Source organism: Mobula hypostoma, chromosome X1, assembly GCF_963921235.1.
Source record: "Mobula hypostoma chromosome X1, sMobHyp1.1, whole genome shotgun sequence".
NCBI lineage: Eukaryota > Metazoa > Chordata > Chondrichthyes > Myliobatiformes > Myliobatidae > Mobula > Mobula hypostoma.
The window spans coordinates 36,433,742-36,455,395 of record NC_086128.1 but is presented as its reverse complement, the minus strand read 5'-3'; the positions used below and the strand labels follow the sequence as shown (position 1 = coordinate 36,455,395).

At 40.0% G+C, this 21,654-nt stretch overlaps 1 protein-coding gene across 1 annotated transcript in view; it reads left to right on the top strand.

The window, feature by feature from the left end:
• Positions 1 to 5,117: 5,117 nt before the first annotated feature.
• The window catches only part of LOC134340149 (serine/threonine-protein kinase 17A-like), a 58,228-nt gene continuing 41,691 nt past the window's right edge, over positions 5,118 to 21,654 (top strand). The window contains exon 1 of the mRNA XM_063037052.1: positions 5,118 to 5,521. Within this exon, the coding sequence (XP_062893122.1) occupies positions 5,424 to 5,521 (98 nt within the window). The 5' untranslated portion in view covers positions 5,118 to 5,423. The remainder of the gene's footprint in view (positions 5,522 to 21,654) is intronic.

Below are 21,654 nucleotides of genomic sequence, written 5' to 3'. Positions count from 1 at the left end.
GAAGTCTCCATATTTAATCAGTCTTTATGCACTGAACTTGATATATTACCTTGATGAAAGATGCAGCAAGGGGAGTTATTACTCAACAATTTACAAGAACTTGGTTTACTAAATTTACCACAACACCACTGTGATCATATGGACAAAAGTACCATTCTTAAGAAGGTATATCTGGTTAACCAGAAGTGTGATCAAATAGGCCAGTGAAATACCTGACTGCAGATACGGATTTGACGGATGTGCAAACTTTACTCAGAAACTATATTTTAAGAAAATGATATTACCCCTTGAAACTGCAGTCTTTTTCCATAAAGACATGCGTGCTGTTGCCACAACCACATTTGATGGGTAAATTCCCATTCTCTTCGGTTGCAGCAACCACTCTGCCTAGATAAGCAAGAACGCGAGGAACCACAGCTCTGTGCAGAAAGCTGACTCACAAAACCTGAATAACTTTGTCAGATACATGAGAGATTGGGACCTTGTATCATGTGACAAACTATTCTTTCGACTTTATATTGACCATTGTCAACTGTTAGATGAATGTGAATTAATTATAAAATTCTTGAACTAGAAAGGTCTCTTTAAATAGATCAGTGTTGAAAAGGTTACATGGAGAAATCACAGTAATTGAGCAATGATTGTCAATAAATAAAATTATTCTTCTAAAGAAATTTAATGCCTTTGTCATTGACAAATCCTTATCCCTATAAAATCCCTCTTTATACCTCTCCTTCCTTTATGATGTTCCACAAAACTATCTCTTCAAACATGCTTTTGCTCATGTACCCTAAAGTGGCTCAACCAGTAGAGCTGCTGCCTCTCAGATCCAGCGACCCACATTCAATCCTGAACTCAGGTGCTGTCTGTGTTGAGTTTGCCCGTTCTTCATGTGACTGCAGGGATGTCTCCCAAGTGTTTCAATTTACCCCCACATCTCAAAGAATTGCAGGTTTGTAGGTTAATTGATCATTATATATTGCATATATTGCAATTGAGTTGTAGAACCTGAGATGTTGATGGGAATTTGAGGAGAATAAAATGGGATTAGTGTAACTACATGCTTGTTGGTTGGTATTAACTTGTGAAGCTAATATGTTTGTTTCTGTATTGCATAACTCTTATGGTTTTCAAATCTCCTTATGTAATATGGAATCTGATTTTGCTTATAAATCACAGTGGGACATTTTACTATCTTAAAGGAGCCTTTAATGGTATTCTTGTACGATTACAAATTAGTTTACCAGGGTTATCATCAAGCCTAAGGAGATGTTTGGAAAAATGTGTTTCAAGTAAGCTATTAGAGAAGGAAAAGCATAAGAAATTTTAAGAAATCCCAAACCCTAATTCACTAAACAGAAATAATTTTTACCTGTATTCTTTTTGCACTCAAGATCATTTAAAACATTTCATTTCATAAAAATTATTATTTCAATACCCCATGCAATGGAGAAAATTCCATACTTCCATGAAGTAATTTGGTTTCTGTGTTTGCAGTAGTAGATAAATTGTCAAGACCATAAGACCATAAGACATAGGAGCGGAATTAGGCCATTTGGCCCATCGAGTCTGCTCCGCCATTCCATTATAGCTAATTTATTATCCCTTTCAACCCTATTCGCCTGCCTTCTCCCTGTAACCTTTGACATTATTACTAATCATGAACCTATAAACCTCAGCTGTAAATATGCCAAATGACTTGCCTCCATGGCCGTCTGTGACAATGAATTTCAATGGCTCCCAAGTCCCTTGGCATCTCAGGTTTCTGAACTTTCTTCTCGCTGTTACTTTCTTTGTTTACCGCTTGGTATATTCTCTTTTGTTGTGTTCTGTGTTGCTCTGCTGAACAAGGTGGGTATGCTCTGTTGGCACCAGAATGTGTGGGAACACTTGTGGGCTGCCCCCAGCACATCCTTGAGCATTGCAAATGCAAGTAATGCATTTCACTGTATGTTTTGATGCATGGTACTGTTAGTACCTCCAGTTGAACTGTCTTTTTGTGTGTTTTCCCCCTAGCTGTCAGTCTGTGGTTTTGTATTGCCATGTGCTCTTGTTTGTTTCCATGCCCCATGTGCTCCTGTCCCCGCTCCTGCTCTACTCCAGCCCCTGTATTACTGAGTACTCTGCCTCTCACTTGTTTCTCATTATTACCTGTATTGCTGCCACTTCTGTCTCATTGTGCTCCACCTATCATCTGCCTCTCTGTCTATTGCTCAGTGTATTTCAGTCCTGTGTTTCACCTGTTTGTTGCCTGTTTGTGCCAGTGAGTTTTCCTGAGTCTTTCCAGCATTCGTATCTGAACTCTGTCCATCCGAATATCGACTCTGACTTTTTCCTGATTCTGGTTTTTTGAATTTCTCTAGATGTTTTGATCTCTGTCTGATCTTTGACGCCGACTTTGTTTGCACCTCAGAATTTGTTACTCAATTAATATCACTGTGTGCTCAGTACTGGGTCTGCGATTGGATCCCTGCTCCAGTGCCCTGACAGGTACATGTGATAAGTAAATCTGAAACTGAATCTGAGCAGGCATATAGCCAGCTAAAGATACGGTCCAGAAAATGCCTCCAGTGATTCTCTGATCTTCAATAAGATATGCAATTTTTGTAACTACTCCAGCATAACTGGCAAAAATCAGCAAAGTAATGAGAACCTTCCACAGACACTGTGAATGTTAAATTTTGTTGCATATGGTGTAGGTGAATTTTCTATGTGGTTCCCCCAATAAATATTTCTTTATTACCCCTCTTATCCTATGAAACTAATTTTACATGTGTGGCTTGCAATTTCCTCGGATAAATATTACAAGATGATGTATACATTTCAGTTTATAAAGTTACACATTTTAGTTTTACCTCTCCTTCATATGCATATTGCAGTTTTTGTGTCCAATGTAAAATGTGTGTTAAAACTGTACTTTGTATGTTCAAGTTAATCCTCTCTAATAATTACTGTTTGACTAACTTGCAATGCCACCATTTACCTGAAACTGAGGCACAACGTTCAACTGCAAGTTCACAGGACATGGGAGCAGAATTAGGCCATTGGGCCCATTGAGTTTGTTGTGCCATTTGATCGTGGCTGATTAGTTTTGCCTCTCAGCCCCATTCTCCTGCCTTCTCCTTGTGGCCTTTGATGTACTTTCTAATCAAGAACCTGTCAAACTCTGCTTTAAAAGCAGAGGTTGATAGGTTCTTGATTAGTAATGGCATCAAATGTTATGGACAACATGTTGGAAAGGAAGAAATGCTATAGAAATGCTGAATCTCTGTGAGCAGCTTTCTTCAAACTTTGTGGGTCAGACTGTCACTTCGACAAGCCACTGCAAAATTTGGGCCAACAAAAATGGTTGCCTAATCTTCTGAGTTCTCATTAGGGAAGAATATCTGATATACAAAGAAAGATTATACTCTGTAACTGGCCCTTGGAGATTGACACAATGTTAGAGCTAATTTGGTGGATCCTACCTACCATATTGACTTGGTTAACAGCACAACTGATGCACTGCTATTCAAGATCAATGGAAAGTAAACTCAGGCTGGATGACAAACAGGATGGGGATGGATTCTTTCACAATCCACTCCTTCCCCACTGTGGACCAAGAATACAATCATTTAGTCACTAAAATCCTGCATTATAAGTTAATCATAGACCAGGACACCTTACTATCCAAAGTGGAAATGCTAATATGAGGGAGCATAATTTTAAGGTGATTGCGTAGAGGGGAGATGTCAGCAGTAGATTATTTTGCAGAGAAGTAGGTGCCAGGGGTGGTGGTTGAGGCAGATATATTGGGGACATTTAAGATACTCAGAGAGGTGCCTGGACGAAAAACGTGGAAGGTTATATGGGAAGGAAGGGGTCGATTGATCTTAGAGTAGTTTAAAAGTTCAGCACAGCATCGTGCGCTGAAAAACCTACCTGTGTTCTGTCCACAACTCTGTCAATTTCTCATGTCATCTACAAGCTTTCTAATCAGCTCTCCCTGAATTTTTGTATATCACAAACAACAGAGGTCCAACACCGAACCCTGTGGAACATCACTGCTTACAGACCTCTAATCAGAATAATACCCCTCCACCATCATCCTCCGTCTTGTCTGGCCAATATAATTCTACCAAGTCACCATTGATCCCATGTAATCTTGAATTCTGAAACTTTAATTTAATTCAAATAAACTTTAAATTCCTCAGTGTTATCACCTCATCTCCTTATCTGTCCATCCCTTCCCTCTGGTGTTCCTCCCCCTTCCCTTTCTTCCATGGTCTTCTACCCTCTTCTATCAGATTCCCCCTTCTCCAGTCCTTTATCTCTTTCACCAATCAACTTCTCAGCTCTTTACTTCACCCTCTCCCCCTCTCCTGGTTTCACCCATCACCTACCACCTCGTACTTCTTCCTCCCCTCGCCCTCCACCTTCTTGCTCCAACTTTGCATCTTTTTTTTCCAGTACTGATAAAGGGTCTTGGCTGGAAATGTTAACTGTTTACTCTTTTCCACAGATGCTGCCTGGCCTCCAGCATTGCGTGTGCAATGCTTGGATTTCCAGCATCTGCAGATTTTCTCATCTTTGTACAAAAAATCTCAATCAGGTTTCTAAGACACGATCTTCCTCCCCTCCCAGCACAATGCCACTTGGACTATCACTAATGTCCATGCTTTTCCAAATGTGATTAAACCCCATCCCTTAGAATTCTCTCCAATAATATCACCACCATTGATATAAAACCCATCAAACTATAACTTGCTGGATTATCCCTATTGCTCTTCTTGGACAAAGGAACAACAGCGGCTATTCTCCAGTCCTCTGGGACCTTGCCTATGGTTTAAGAGGATACAAAGTTATTCAACCCATTTCTATTGATAGGAAAGCAACGGGTAGATGTTAATTAAACCTTGATACCACTGCCTGCATTGAAACAACGCATATATGGTTTCACTTTGACGGGAAAATCTCGAAAGATCTTGACATGTGAAGCTTTAATTCCCCAGCTAAATATATGTGTAGCCGGTGCAGTTTGTGATCGAGCCTCAGGAGCAGCGGTGTCGCCTCTGTTCAACAGCATCGCTGCTTCCGTCCAACGGTGATTGGCTCTCTGCAGCGTGATGTCGCTTGGACTTAAGTTCCTCGGAGTGTTTTGATGTCCCGCAGCAGCTCCTGTGCTGTCAGAGCAATCTCGGGCACGCCGGGTTGGTGCGGAGCACTGCTCACATTCTCTCACTGTACCGATTTATTTCGGGGAGTGGAAGACATTGTCAGCAGTGTGCACTGCAGACTTCTGCGGAGGTTTGTCAACTGCTGGGCTGCTGTGGCCGAGACATTTAACCGTGCCCAAGCTGCCCTGAAGTTTAATTCGCACTGACTCCAAACCTTCTTTGGACGTTTGAGTTCGCCCGTGACTGCTGTGAAGTTTCTTTACTGTAATGATGAATCGCAAAGGAATGGTCGCCAAAATTTTATCCCGAATACGGACCGACTCTTTCAACAGTAACTACACTCTGCTGGGGAAGGAGTTGGGGAGGTGAGTGTTAAAGACACACGACCTTCGGAAGCTGCGAGTATTAACTGTCAATTCCCTCCTACAGTGAGATTCATCGATTTCACGTAACTGGGCACTGGGAGAATCAGGAGTAAAACGACGCGTTAGCAAGAAAGGGGCAATTAAATGGAGAAAGTCGCTCTTAAAAAGTCCGTGTATTATTTAAAGTGACAGGTTTTGTTTTAATGGGGGCGTCTGCCTGGGGGAGAAGAAAACCTTAACTTCAAGGTGTACGGTTAAATCAAGTGTGTACTCATGTTAGTTCATCTTGAAAATGTTAAAGCCGATGCAGCACAAGTCCAGAGAGGTTGAATGCATTTGTTTTAGTATTTGTAAATGCTTATGCAGTCGCAGTGCATTGTAATTACCAGTTCAGTATCTTAATTGCTATTGAACACATTATATAGTTCCTGTTGATGAACACGCATTGCTATTTTAATCATAACTTGAAGATTATATGCATGCCATTGTAGACCATTGTTTAAAAAAGCCGTCATATTAGGTCATGATAAAAAATAGTTATTAGATCATATATTTTTGAATAAGTTTTAAACAGCAGTCCTGATTTTGTCCTGCTACTTGCCAAAGGACCTACAAGGAATTCGTTATTGCAGGTTGAAGACAGTGAGTATAACCTCTTCAGTTAATAACATAAGCACTCGTTTCTTTAATTGTTAAGGGCACATTTCCGGATGGTTTCACAAAACAAGGGTATTTCAAAGCTTGGTGCATTGTATAGTTTTTAAAATACATATATTTTAATAAATATATTTATATTTATTTATAATAAATAGGAAGTGTTTACTGTGAGAGAAGTAACCAAGTTTCCTGGAAAACAATATGTTTTCATGTTTTTTTTGCAGGAAAGCTGGTTATTTCTCTCTCAGTAAATAGTTCCTATTAATTAGCTTATTCAGTTAAGCAAAAAGCTTATAAAATTGGATATAATTCAAGCTTACTATAGGATGTTACTCAGGTGCATTTCAATATTGCTCTGATTTTCTCTGTGATTCATTTCCTGCCAGAACCCAGGAATAGTGCTTGTCAAAGTCACTTTTGAGTCCAGATTGATCAAAGTTCTCTGGATTTATCCACTGTTAGCACTCACATTGATCTGAGACACACCCTTGCTTTGATTCCTAACCAGTGTTTGGAAGGGTGGTCAGCTAGAAGCGAACTTCTGAAAGTTGAGAAAGTAAATGCAGAGTATGAGGCTTTAGTAGGCAAGTTTAGAATTCCTCCCTCTCCTGGAAAACCAGTTAACCTGTGAATTAACAGCGTATATGACCAATCCACTTAGCTATCCTCTTGGTTTTCATAAGAAGTACACTCTATATACATTAAAATTGTAATGACTAAATCTGTAGAACTAAAATGACTGGGCTGATAGAATATTGATTTCACCCCCCCCCCCTTTCCTTTTGCAATCACAAGTTATTAATGATTCAGAAAATAATAATGTTGGTATTAGGTTTGCAAAGTTGGGGTTGGGGTTGGGGTGAGGAGTAGATTTCCTATTATTGCAACAAACCAGTTAGCTATGAAAATAGCACTAAAACAGTTCATCCAGTGGTAATTCAAACCAGGATTTGATGAGAACTTGAATAAACTGTATCAGATAAATGGTGGATTTGCATGCTGGCCATGTTTCAGTTATAAAACTTGGATAGGCATCTGCTTGAACACTGTCAGTTGCATCTGTCATATCCTCAACTGAACCCACTCTGTAGTGAGTGTTTCCTCTGATGTCCAATCTATCTGTGTCTCTTGAGGCTTAGTTTTCTGGGAATGTATTTTTGTGTGTAATGTGGGGAAAGAAAAATGCCCAGTATTTCTGCCATAAGACTCTTTCATCTAAGTAATAAATATTAGTGAGCAAAAATCATTGCAACTGAGATTACTGCCACCAGGCAGGCAAGCTTGCATTGATTTATATGCTGGCAAGTCCTTACTTTCTTCAGTAGTAATAAGTCATTTGGTCAATGCTTGCTCACAGCAGAGCCATCACATCAGTTCAGCTCCTCCTCTCTGTCCTCCCCCCTCCTTTTTTCCCTTTACCTGTGCAACATATTCTCTCTCGTAACTTCATCCATCCCCTTTGATTCTTTTGCCACTGAGCTACCCTAAGGGATAAGCTACAACATAAGCTTGCAGCACCTCTTTAGGGTGTGGGTGGAACCGTTTGCAATCACAGTGAGGGTACACTAGCTCCACACAAACATGTTCAATCTAAGGTCATGATCCAAACTCGAGTCCCTGGAGCTATGTGCACCACCTTCCCCATTCAATTCTGTGCACCATAATGTGAGGCCAACATTTATTCTTCACCTCCAGCTTCAAAACTATTTCAAAGTCCACCACGTTGATGGACCTGGAGTTATATATGAGGTAGAATGACTGATTTCTTTCACTGCATGTCAAATTGTCGAATAAACGACTAGTTTTTCTGTACTGCAGATCGTTGTCCCTCTTGGGGGCTTTGCTATTGGTGGGTGGTAGGTGCTGATGGTTTTGGCTGAAATAGGTGGGGGAGAGGAGGGGAGGGGAAGGGTTGACATTTTGCTGCTGCTTATGTGTGGGAGGGGGTCTTTGGGGTTCAAACATTTTTGCTGTCACTCATTCTTTGGGGTAGTCTTCTGTTTTCGTGGATGTCTGCGAAGAGCAAGAACTTCAGTTTGTATATTGTTTACACTCTCTGATATCAAATGAAGCTATTGAAAACTATTGACTATAGATGTATGCTTGTAAATCAGATGGAGGTTTGTCGCAATCCATGAACTTAAATTCCACAACTGCTGCGCTGTGGTGAGATTTGATGTATTATCAAAGTACATATATGTCTCCATATACTACTCTGAGATTCGTTTTTTTGCAGGCATTCTTACAGTAAATACCAAGAAACGCAATAGAATCAATGAAAAACGGCAGACAACAAAGACAGACAAACAGCTGATGCGCAAAAAAAACCGACAAATTCTTCTTGCTGCTTACAGAACAGTTTTCTAGGTTTTTGAAAACTAGACCAGTATTTTGGCTCTATATTGTGATGCAGTATGGCTATTGCAAGAAATCTACCTGACAAAAGCAATTAAGTAAAAAGAGAGTCGTTCCATCTAACACTGTCTCTCTACTGTGTTCATATTTCAGAAACGATTGCTAATAGATCCCATCATAACACAAAAAATGGGGAATGAATATCTTAAAAACATTGCAACAGTAGGTAATTTAACCCATCAGGTCTGTATTGGTTCAATGTACATGTGATCCACGGCCCCTTCTCAAAAACAAACAATTTTTTCCTGAAGGTTGGGTTATCGTACAAAAGATGCTTGTAAGTGCTCAGCTGGGGCTGTCCGGTACGGTGGTTTTCGATGTTTCATGCCTTCTATTATAACAATTTTTTTCTGGAAATTTTCAAGGATGCCAACAATTTATTTTGCAGGATAATGCTTTGTTTGTCGCAATCTATCTCTGAATTAAAATGCTGGATTAAATTCCCTCTCCTGCGCAAACTTTCAAGTAAAAAAATAATATATATATATACATTAACTGGACATTTTTTGTTATTCATTGACAGTTGATTCACTTTGTAATTAGATTAACTTGGCAACATATTTGGCTGAGGATGTAATTCCCCTGTGAACAATGTAGAAAAGAGGACTCAGTAAATGGAGAGATGCACTTATGTTACCTGAATCCATCTGACAAAAGATATATTTATTAATCTTATTTATTTATTTATTGAGATACAGCGCAGAATCGGCTCTTCCAGCCCTTTGCACCGCACTGCCCCATCCAGCAAACTCCGATTCGACCCTAACCTAATGACCAATCGACCTACCGACTTGAAGGTCTTTGGACTGTGGAGGAAACCAGAGCACCTGGAAAAAACCCACGCGGTCACAGGGAGAACGTAACTTACTTTCTTAGAACTCCACTCTTTCAACACAAGTGCACCTGAACCAAATTGTGGAACTTGCCACAGAAGTATAATTCTAATTAGAAAATTCAGACAAAGAATCATGATCAAGACTAATAATCTGTGAAATAATGTTGCTGCTTTAGAAGGAAAGCCGGTTGCTTTTTGGAGCACTGTGTCTTCCTGGTGTCAGGGTTAGGGAAGTCTTACATTACGTATCTCTGGGATTCTGTCTCATTGCTGTGGTCTTTGCTACCCTGTCGTCAGTTTATCTGTGCTGGAGGTCATGCCCAGACCTAGAAAGTGTGGCAGTGCAGACAACTGTCAGCTTAAGATCAGCTGTAAATTTCCTGATTTAACCTAGGCATTGTGCCAGAAAAGCTTCTGTATCATCCTCACCGAGTTCAATGCAGGTCTGTGTAGCTGAGGATGTAACGCTAATTAATCTAATTAAAGTAGAATTGTAGCCTTTATTCAGCATATATAGAGACTAAATGTAAGCAGCTTAGAATATAATAATCTGTAATATTATCATCACTACAGTAGCTGATGATTGAGTGCACTAGCATATGTTTTTATTAGTTCTCAATTGCAGGAAATTAAATTTTCTGGTGCTTTTTCATGATTAACTTCCTAAAATTTGACAGCTATGCCACTTTTTTAAAATTCAGCCTCTGCAAAGAGTCGATGGCTTTTATACGTACTGTATATGTATTGAATTGATTGTACAATGTATGGTCAGTTTCTTACCACTTATCAATCAATATACACTCAGTGGCCACTTTATTAGGTATAGGCATGTACATAATAAAGACGACTCTCACTAACAAGACATTTTTGCCTACAGAACTGCTGCTCTCTAGATATTTTTCTTTGTCTTTCACACCATTCTCTGTAAAGTCTAGAGATAGTTGTGCGGGAAAACCCCAGGAGATCAGCAGTTTCTGAGATACTCCTATCTGGCACCAACAATCATTCCACTATCAAAGTCACTTCACTCACACTTCTTCCCTCTTCCGACATTTGGCCTGAACAACAACTGAACCTCTTGACCATGTCTGCATGCTTTTATGCATTGAGATGCTGCCACATGATTGGCTGATTAGATATTAATGAGCAGGTGTACAGGTGTACCTAATAAGGTAGCCACTGAGTGTAGCCCTAATCCTCCTCATTGTCAAATCTTGATATTTGTGGTTGGGTCTGCAAAAATGGCATTGTGAATAAAAGGAGATGCAGTGGGGGCAGAAGTAGGCTGCTGGGTGATGGGGAATGAAGCTCTATTAATGCCAATGCTGCAAGTTAGTATCTGTTTGAACTTGGCACTAGTACACATTAAGCAGCAAAGTCAAGAGGATGTTTCTGAACATTACTTCTTGTGAGTAACTCATCACCTTGTAGTAACCTATAAGGATGAGTTTTCAAAGTCCATTGGTACTGAAATCGAGTATTGCTTCATCCTATAAGCAGATATAGGATTGGCTTTGTAGTTTGTTAGATCTGGCGTCCTTTTGGAATGTTGAATCCCAAGCTCTTCAAGGTTCAAAGGGTTTTATTGCCGAGGCATCTCTGAACTGGAAGGGGTAGGGTCTGAGCCAATATTATAATTTTTCCTTGAATCAATGTCATACTGTTTGCTTGCATTATATAAAAAGAAGCTGGTGGTTCTTCTCTGACAGTTCAGCCAGAACGGTAGTGGAGTTTTACAACTGGTTAGCAGATGTGGTCAGCATCCCAATATCAGAACACTACTCAGTAACTTATGAAGGAGTGCTTAGGTGTGAGAATATTAAGCAAGTTATGATAGCCCCTGTGACTGAACATCCAGCTACCATTCATTGTGCATCTTTTCAGAACAGCCCTTCTTGCACCTGGCCATGAGTGTCCCCGCCTCAAATGCTCTTATATAGAATCCCAGACCTGAAGTGATAACTGCTTCTTTCCCTACAGATGCCACCTGACCTGCTGTGTTTCCAGCATTTTCTATCCTTATTCAGATTTCCAGCATCTGTAGTTTTATTGATTCTCAAACATGCCTTTGCTGCCCCCCCCCCATCCTGAAGTGGGTGATGAAGGTACCTATATTTAAAAAACTATTTGGAAAATGTAAGCATTGAGCACACACCTGGCTGCATTACTCAGAAGTGTGCCGTGATCTGGCGAGGGGGGTGGGTGTGGGGGAACATCAAAGAACTTTTTCTCCTTGTTACTTCCAAAAGCTCATTTCTCTAGCTGGTTTCCGTGGAATGAACTGTGACAACTGGAAGAAGAAATACTGGAGATCAGTTCATATCTACGGTAGGGGAAAGGGGAAAGGAATGTGAGATCATGAAGCAGTTCACCTACTTGCCAGCTTCCGAAGCACCACTTGTTGGAATTCACTTGGGAGCCAGCAAAAATAACAAGGATTCAAAGTTCAGAGTAAATTTATTATCAAAGTACATACTGGATATGTGAGCTTATAGTACCTTGAGATTCATTTTCTTGCAGGCATTTACAGGAAATAAAGAAATGCAATAGAGTTTATGAAAAATATATATAACAAAGACTGACAAATATCCAGTTTGCAAAAGTGGTCAAATTATGCCAATAATAAATTTAAAAACTATAAATAGATAAATAATACTGAGCTGTAGAGTCTTTGAAAGTAAGTCTATAGGTTGTGGAGTCAGTCCGGAGTAGTGGTGAGTGAAGTTATCCATACTGGTTCAGGAGCCTGGTGGTTGGAGGTTAATAACTGCTCCTGAACCTGGTGGTGTGGGCCCTAAGGCTCCTGTACCTCCTTTAGAAGAGAGCATAGCCTGATGCTGGGGAGGGCGTTACCTGTGATGGACTGGGCTGTATCTACCACATTTGTAGAGTTTTCCATTCCATTGGACATTGGTTGCATTCCAGCCTGGTATGGAAACACCAGTAAGGATACTTCTCACCATGCGTCTACAGAAGTCTGTCAATATTTTTAGATGACATGCCAAATCTAGGCAAACTTCTAAGGATGTCAACAGCCAACAAGTCTGCTATTGGCTGTGTTCTGACTTAGTAAAGGCAGCTTTAAAATAGTATAAATGTCGGACTAATTACAATATCTCAATTGTGTTAAAATTGGGGAAAGTTTGGTACAAGTATATGCTGCATTTCTATAGCAGTAATCCAGATATGTAACTCCACCTGTGTGCCAAGTTATGGCTTTACAGTATGTCCTCCAAATCATGGTCTGTTTAGCAAGTAAGTTCAGACCGTGATACGTTAACTACAGTCTGTGGCTGCATGGCAAGGAATTGATATGCCAACACCACATTGACACACAGACCGGATGCAAATTATCTGTTGCGTTCTGTGGGAAAAGAAAACTCTGCTCAAAGCTGTCAGGCAGACTATTCACCACTTCCGTTGCTCCAACAGAATTCGGGGAGATCTCATTCTTTGCAACATGTTCTTATTTCAAATGGAGTTCAGCCTTCATCAGGGCTTCAGTTGATCCCGGCATTTCATCAGGTTAGAATATTTGCATTAGTCAAGCAAAATTTAAATCTGCTGCCAAATTTATTCTATAGTTGTGTTCTATGTAAACTTTTGGGGATTTTAACAAAACTGCACAAATCAGTATTGGACTAAAAGAACACTGTTACTGCCTGGAACTTTTGAAGATGGGATTGGTTCTTGCCTCAGCCATTGAACTAATGTGACCATTGATAGAAAGCAGCCTGTCCTTTGATAATCCCTATATTCTGTCAATTTCTCAATGCTTTTTCAGTTAAATCTCATCCTTTCATTCAGGGGTAACTCAGGATGGAGTGCAATTCCAAGGAGCTATGAATTCTCCACATTTCTTCCAAAGCGGTCATTCTTCACGTGACACCTTGCAAAATGAACATCAGCTGGCTGTTCAGTCACAGGGCCCATCATAACCCGGTTAATATTCTCACACCTAAACAATCCTTCATAAGGTACTGAGTAATGTTCAGGAACTGGAATGCCGACTGCTTTTCTTCACATCTGCTGAGAAAACTCCACTGCTGTTCTTGCTGAACTAACTGAGACGAGACAGCAGCTTCTGTTTGTATAATGCAAGCAAAGAATATAACATTACATTTTACTAAACTTACATCAGGCAGTGATGGTCACCCACGGAATCGTTGGGAAGCTAACAAATATGATCTGCACGCAACAACAGGAATTCTGCAGATGCTGGAATTTCAAGCAACACACATCAAAGTTGCTGGTGAACGCAGCAGGCCAGGCAGCATCTCTAGGAAGAGGTACAGTCGACGTTTCAGGCCGAGACCCTTCATCAGGACTAACGAAGTTAGTCTCGGCCTGAAACGTCGACTGTACCTCTTCCTAGAGATGCTGCCTGGCCTGCTGCGTTCATCAGCAACTTTGATGTGAATATGATCTGCACACCTACTTTTATCCCTGTATTTAAATTTTAGCAGATATTGCGTGTGAAGTAATAAACTCCCAGTATGTCTTGGTGTCATCAAACTGAAACATGCTTAGTAGAAAAAGTTGCCCATGAAGGTGAAGATGCCTATAAATGGTTTTCTCACTTTTACTTTTTTTTTTGAGTGAAATGGTATCTTTTTATGATGCATGCTAGTGGGAGGGTGAGGCAAGCCCCTGAACATGTTTCATGTTTAATGCAGCACTTTGCCTAGTAGATTGCCTGTTGGTGGGCACGGTAGCCTAGTGGTAGTGCAAGGCTCGTAGCGCTGGTGATCAAGGTTCAATTCCTGCCGCTGTCTGTAAGGAGTTTGTACGTTCTCCCTGTGACCACATGGATTTCCGCTGGGCGCTCCGGTTTCCTCCCACAGTCCAAAAGATGTACAGTTAGGTTTAGTGACTTGTGGGCATGTTATGTTGGTGCCAAAAGCATCGCAGCACTTACGGGCTGCCCAGCACAACCCTCAGACTGTGTTGATTGTTGACGCAAATGGCGCATTTCGCTGTATGTTCACTGGCTGTACACGTGATTAATAAAGCTAATCTTTAGCTTTATTTAGCTGGCACAAAACGTCAACTCTTTTATTTCTCTCCATAGATGCTGCCTGGCCTGCTGAGTTCCTCTAGCATTCTGTGTGTGCTACTCTGGATTTCCAGCATCTGCAGAATCTCTTGTGTTTAAGCTGATCTTTATCTTTGCCAATGGACTTTGTCCATACAGCTGTGGCTATGCTTTACATGTACTGAGACAATCAATCATTCAGCTCCAGGCAAAATATACATGAGATGCTAATGCATTGCTTACCCTTGCTCTTTGCTCTTTTTTAAACCACCTGGAATGAAAAATAACTTGTCTATCACAGCATCCATTTATTTTCTTGTTTTTCCCCCCCTCTGGGGAGATATGAAGATAGTCAAAGAAATGTGGGAGTTACTCAGGATAAATATGAGTGTGGAGAATGTGACCATAGGATGAGGATTAGATTTGCCTCTGTCCAGATGTCAAAGCAACATCGCACTCCAAAAATAAACTCTTAGGTGCCTGAATATGACTTAAGTAATAATAATGCAGTTATCCATGACAGTTGGTTGCCATTGAAATATTTCAATTTTGTTTCCGCATAGCATCTTTATTTACCCCGACCTCTAATTTTATTGCCCATCCCTAAAGGCCTGAACCGAATGACTTGCCTCAGCTTTTTCAGAGTACATTTTGTGAGTCAAGCCCAATACTGCTGATCTGGAGTTGCACGTACCCTGATAAGGGGGACAGATTTCCTCCCCAAAGAGTCTGGTGATTTTTACCACAGTCTGGTGATTTTCGCGGTGATCGTCACTGATAAACCACTAAACCACTGTTGCCAGGTGGGATCTGAAACACTTTTCAATATAGATCTGAAGAATTTCTGTTGAATTTCTTCCCATGGAAAATGTAATGCTTGAAATAAGAAACTAATTTTTAATTACCATTATAGCTCTAAATAAAATGTTAAATATTTTATTAAAAGTTGATTCATTATATCAAGTCATGTTCCATCAACTCTGCAGTTCACAGAAGGGTTTTTTACATTCTAGGACACATAGAGGGGAATGTAGTCCAAGAGAACAGTCTTTCCCACACAGGCTTGAGATGCATTGTTCCTGTCCCTGTGTGACTTGAGAATAAAATGCATGGGTAGAAATGTAACTAAATGATCCCTGTGCCTTTTCTTTACAATTGTGATTGTTTCAACAGACAAGACTTGTATGGGTCTATATAATATTCCCAAGAAGCCCACCTGGATTGTGCTGCCACCCCTCTAGTGGCTTTTAAAAGAGGTAATTAGGATGATGGCAGACACTAATGCCAAAAGGTGCAAAAGAGGGTGTTCAAGGCCACCTGTTGTGGGAGGTTGAGGCTTTAGAAGCCAATAATAAAAGCAGCTACAGTTATGTTAAGTACACTGACCAGTTACTCTCATTAACCTTGTGACCTTCCTTCAGCAAGTAGAAAATCAGCTGCTGCCTGCTTGTTCCCTGGCTGTGTTTTTGTTTTGAACTTATTCAGTCCTGTTAGCACCACTTTCATTGCCCAAGAAAATCTACTGGATTTTAAGAGCAAACACCTTCTTTTAGCATGCATAGTGAAAGTGGAAGTAAGTTTTCATTCAACTGGACTTGCATAAATAATGTTTTCTGGTCAGAAATGTAATCTGTACTTTATTGGTGTTTTCTAATATTATAAGGCTCTTAAGGCCTTGATCAGCATCAGTGCAAAGGCTGCATTCATTTCTGCCTCATCAATACTAACTTTAACAGTTTACATTAATAAGATTATTCCTTTATTGGTTCCAAGTACAGATTAAATCCTTTGACCTCTTTAGAGTAAAAGGTCAATGGCCAGAGGTTGTGACTAATTGCTGTTTAAGAGCCAGAACGAATGAAATGGACTGAATGGTTTTCTCCAGTGCTGTATCATTTTTCTGACCATAACTTAGTAGGTGAAATGACTGCCACTGATAGTGCTGTGTCTTGCCACTGCACACAAGAAATAAGATGAAATTAAGAGTGAAGCTCATTGGTCCTACCTCTCTACATATTAGCTTAAACTCTCTTACAGTGATTGTACTTTGTACAGTTTTCTTAATGCAGCATTCTCCAGATATTTCACTTGGATGAATCCAGACAAAACAAATATTGCGTTGCCAGTTAATGGGGAAGGTGGTCTCCAGTTATCAGTAACACAGCAGCTTTAAATATCAGGGTCCACATGTAGTAGTGTTACAGTGCAGCTACACCGCGATCTGAAAGGAAGAAATCCCATTAGTGTATCTTCCTTGCTTTCACCTGAAACTTGATTTTCTTGAGAAGCACCTCTGTGTGGATGGGGCCTACAAGTTAATCTGTTGCGGAGTTTCACTGAGTCCGCTACCAAAGTACAGTTTTGTGTGTGTAGCAGGGAGATTTGGGTGGGCAGAGGAGGGCAAGCAATTCATAGCCTCATGAGGGAGTTCAAGTCCTTCTGGTAGGATCAAGGCTTTTGTGTCCTTTTTAAGTTCCTAGATGTCCTAATTATTTATATTGGGTCCTTCAAAAATAATTTTACCGCTTGAAAAATCGAAAGCAGGATGCTTTTCACTGTTCAAAAGTTATTAATTTTATTGCTTTGTGCTTGGGTAACTTAACACTAGGTTTAACCAGAGTCTTGTCCAAACAAATAGAGTGACAAAACAGGAATTGTTTGAGTAACAGTGTACAGGTTCTGCATGAGCCCTGCTGTCCAGGCATGCAAAGTATTAGTTACATTAGCTTTCCAAAATATGATGATGGGTCAAATGACGTATCACCTTTTCCTATGGACTATGAATCCTTTTGAATGGTTAACATTGGCCTGATGTTATTCCCATTGCCTGCAGTATAACTGTATAGCGCAAACTCTCTGCTGGCTTAGTGGTGTTGTGGGCCTACAGTTTACCAGATCTCATTTTGGGATTCTTTTCCATTTCCTAGCAATACTTATCATCTCCAACTAACTGTAAGCTGAAGAAACAAGTAAATGCAGGAAAATGTGGCGGGCAGGTTTTTATTGGAATTTTGTTACCTGAGACCGTGAATAGTGTGGTCCTCTGAAGGGTTGAAGATTTCTCTACTTAGTCCCTATCCAAGCTGGTATTGGGCAGCTCTTGGTTATGGTAAACTCCTCTGGGGAGATTACTCCTACATTGCATCTGCTCCTCCACCACCAACTGTGATCATTCTATGCTCCCTGTAAAGGACCTTCCTTGCCCCCAAGATCTCTCCCTGCCTTCTCACATACACCTTCTCCTGGTACCTACAACTTTTCTTTCTTTCGCATTAATTCTCCTTCTGATTTCCTCTATGGTCTTTTCATCTACTTTCCAGTAGTTCCTACAGCTATATGACATTCTTTCCCTTCAGTTTCCTCCTTATCTGTGACCTTCCAAAATCGTCCCTCTCTCATGTATTAAGCTGCTCAATCCTCTCTATGTTTAGCTCTCTTGGCCTTAGGGCTAAACAGCGCAGAAATACACCATTTATCCAACCTCAGTACTTAGGAAGTTTATATTATCAAAAAAGCATAAAAATTAACTATTCTTCCACAAAATAAGCTACTTCTCAAATATATAAATATATCACTACTTGAATGAACAGCAAGACAAGGTTTCCATATGCACAGGGTCCAGAGGTTGGTGTTGGCATCAAATGCCACAAATATAAAAATGATTAAGGATCTTATCAATATTTATATGTTAATCATTCATCTTGTCAGAGTAGGTTGTGCACACAACATTTTCTATTGTTGCCTAATGGAGTGCTGTAAAGATTAAGCAATGCCCCTTGTCATGGTACAGAAATGAAGTTTTGAAACTTTACCATATGGTACTTTGGGCTGTCTTTCCAGCAGTATCATCTTACTGGTGTACTTATTTTACTACCAGTCGTGCAGCCTAGTATGGCTCCTTGATGCTTACGAACTTTTGGTACCTTGTCCAAGTGCACATCTTTTACGTGTTCACCAGATGTTTGTTGGGAGGATTAAAATGAAGCCCTTCCTGTCTAACCAGTCATTTTTCATCAGGAGTCGTTGAAATATGGACAGCATTACTATTCTTTTCTTATTCCCCATTGGCCTCCTTATAGCTCCCAAGAAGAGTAGAGGGTCTTTCAGCTGTTGGCCCAGTGGAATTGGCTAAGTCAATACATTCTGATTAAAAATGCAGTCTTTAAACCACTTCATTGTTTTGTTGGAATTATTCATACCAGACCTGCCGGGTTGAGAATTATGTTTTTAGAAACATTGCTTGACAATTTTTTTTATGTTTCTACAGGAGTGCCTGCCTATTTCTTGTCAGCATCTCCATCCTAAGGCCCCTGACAATCCATCTTTGTAGCATCAATTTTTACTGACATAAAGCACAACCACTGTAATGAAAACTGGTATGCTTAGTTTATTAAACAGGTATGCTGAGTAAAATCTCAAAAATCATATGACTCTCTTCAATAGAGCACTCTGCGATTAGAGCAATTGCAACTTCATACAATTTGCATTTCTGTTAATTACCTAAAGGTAATTAAAGAAAGTCATTGGATATTATGGAAGAATGGGAGAGAAATAGATACACATTGATTGTTCGCAGTTCTTTCCTTAAGATGCAATGCTGGGAGATCTCATGAAGGTAGCTACTCCTGTTTGGTTGATTTTTCTCTACCCTACATCCCAGTGATACAGTGAGCACTCCACACCCAGGAAGTCCAATGATCATGACGCTCATGGGCACAGGAAGAACACTCCCAGTGTGCAATAGTTTAGTCATGAAATAGGTGTAATTCCTTTTTGTACTACTTTGTCCATTTAAAGGTATAATTCAAATAAAGACTCTGATGTAAGAGAATGTGGTCACATGATAATTACTGAATAACTTAAAGCAGTCTGCTGTAAATCAAATAGAGCATTTGTAAGTTGTAAAGTGATCTATTATCTTGTGACCATTGTTCATTGCATCTGGATGTAACCATTTGATTGGTTGGGGTGGAATTGTATGGGTTTTTTATTTCCTGTAAGGGTAGCTGGATAGGTTAGTCACAATCTAACAGAATGGAGTGGTAGGCTGGAGGCATTGACATACAAGACGTTGATAGTATTTAGCTGGTATAATAACAATATTTGACATAGGTACAATAACAACATTTAAAATGAATCTGTTAAGTTATGAAGAAGAAGGTTTCGGAGGATTATGAGCCTAATGTGGGCGAATGGGACTAATTTAGTGGGCACCATGAATGAACTGGGCTGAAGGCCGTTTCCATGCTGTGTAACCATAGCATTCAATGTCTAAAAAATGTTAAATTCGGAGGTTGGTGCTTCATTTCAATCGCTGTCTTAACTTTTCATTCTTGCTATCATTTTACATTTAACATAAAATTTATTGTTAGCTATCACAACAGTGTAAAGTTACAAGAATGTTTTATTTTACAGGAGCCAGATTGTAATCTATTCAAATTGAGTGCATAGATTTTCAAGCCTAGGAAGGGATGGAATATCTCTCAAGGGTGTATACAGTGTTTGGAAACTTTCGTTTGATCTTCTTACTGTGCTTCACTGAGAACCCAAATGTCCTCAGAATTTGCACGCTCCCAATGTTTCTGTGAAGGAGGAAATGTTATGATTATGGTTCCACAAAACTCAAGATGCCCAGTTTCCTTTTGCTTTTCATCTCAATGGCAGTCAGGACTGTTTAACACAGGTGTAACTATTTCACTCAGACTCAAATGGATGGGGCAGGTCGCTTTTGAAAACAGACATGCCTTTCTTGAGGGTACTGCGACCAGGTGATGAGAATATGCCGTTATTCAGTATTCTGATCTTCTGCTAGCTGCTAAACCAGATGAATTATATTCTCTTTGAATAAAAATCTCTTTGGCCTATCACTTGCACCTTTTAATTAATTTATTTAGAGATACAGTGTGAATTGGGCCCTTCTGGCCCAAGCAGCCGCACCACCTAGCAACCCACCTCTTTAAACCTAGACGAATCACAGAACAATTTGCAACGGCTAATTAAACTAACTAACCAGCACGTCTTTGGACTGTGGGAAGACCCAGAGGAAACCCACACAGAACAAACTCCTTACAGTCGGCACTGGAATTGAACTCCAAACTCCAGCACCCCGAGCTATGTTACTGTCATGCTGACCGCTATGTTACCTTGGCACTATTTTCTTTGTCAATATTTTTTTGTCCTTTTTGGCTTTGTGACTGTTCCAGCAGCAGATTTGCTAATTGCCATGGAACTGCTCCAGGAACATAATGATGCAACAACCTCCAAGGGCAGACTCACACTTTGACATTTTAACTTGAGGTAATTTAGTGCTTATGTAATATATTGTGCATAGAAGTTTACAATGTCAGTAAAAATAGTAACCGTAGTGTCTGTGATTGGAAAAAGTCAAACTATTAGCAGAAAACTAGGAAATGGGGAAAGAGGGTGAAACCAGATTTCAGACCCAGCACAGACCTTTTAAGCTGCATAGGGCATAGGAAAATTCAATGCTAATATCATCATAACAAAATCTTTTTGTATATTTTACCGGTAGCAACCTGTTGTATGTTTTACTGTAGCACAGTTATGGTGGACCATTTTGTAGTTTCTGCGCAATAACACTGTTGCTAGGTTACAATAACCAGTGTAATGAGATATGATAATGTGTCACCACAGACAAGTGACGCTTGCACACTCTGGACAATGACATGAAGTCGTCACAACTCTTTTGATCTCTATAGTATTTTTCCCCGCCTAACTGCTAGATGCAATGACAACTGTTGTCACTCATCTAGTACAACATTGAAACTGACTTGAACTCTGCAAGTGTACTTTGAGCTTCAATTGTAGAATCATAGAGTAACACAGCATAAAAAAGGCTCTTCAACCCCATTCATCCACGCTAACCAAGATGCCCACCTAAACTAGTGCTATTTGCCCATGTTTGGCCCATAGCCCTCTTAGTTGTAAACTGAGGATTCACTTAAAAGAATTAACACAGAATGTTAATATTTCTGGTTTCTGGGAGGTATAAAGGCCTAAGATACCATTATTTTAAGACTAGGAATAGCTGTTCATCTCTCAGATTTGTTCCATCATTTAATTAGATAGGGGTGATCATTTTAGTGAGGAGAATGTGATATAGAAATGTTGTCTTTGTTGTTATGGTTTTACATTTTTAAAATTTTTTGTTAGCACTCCTTCCTGGGGTTT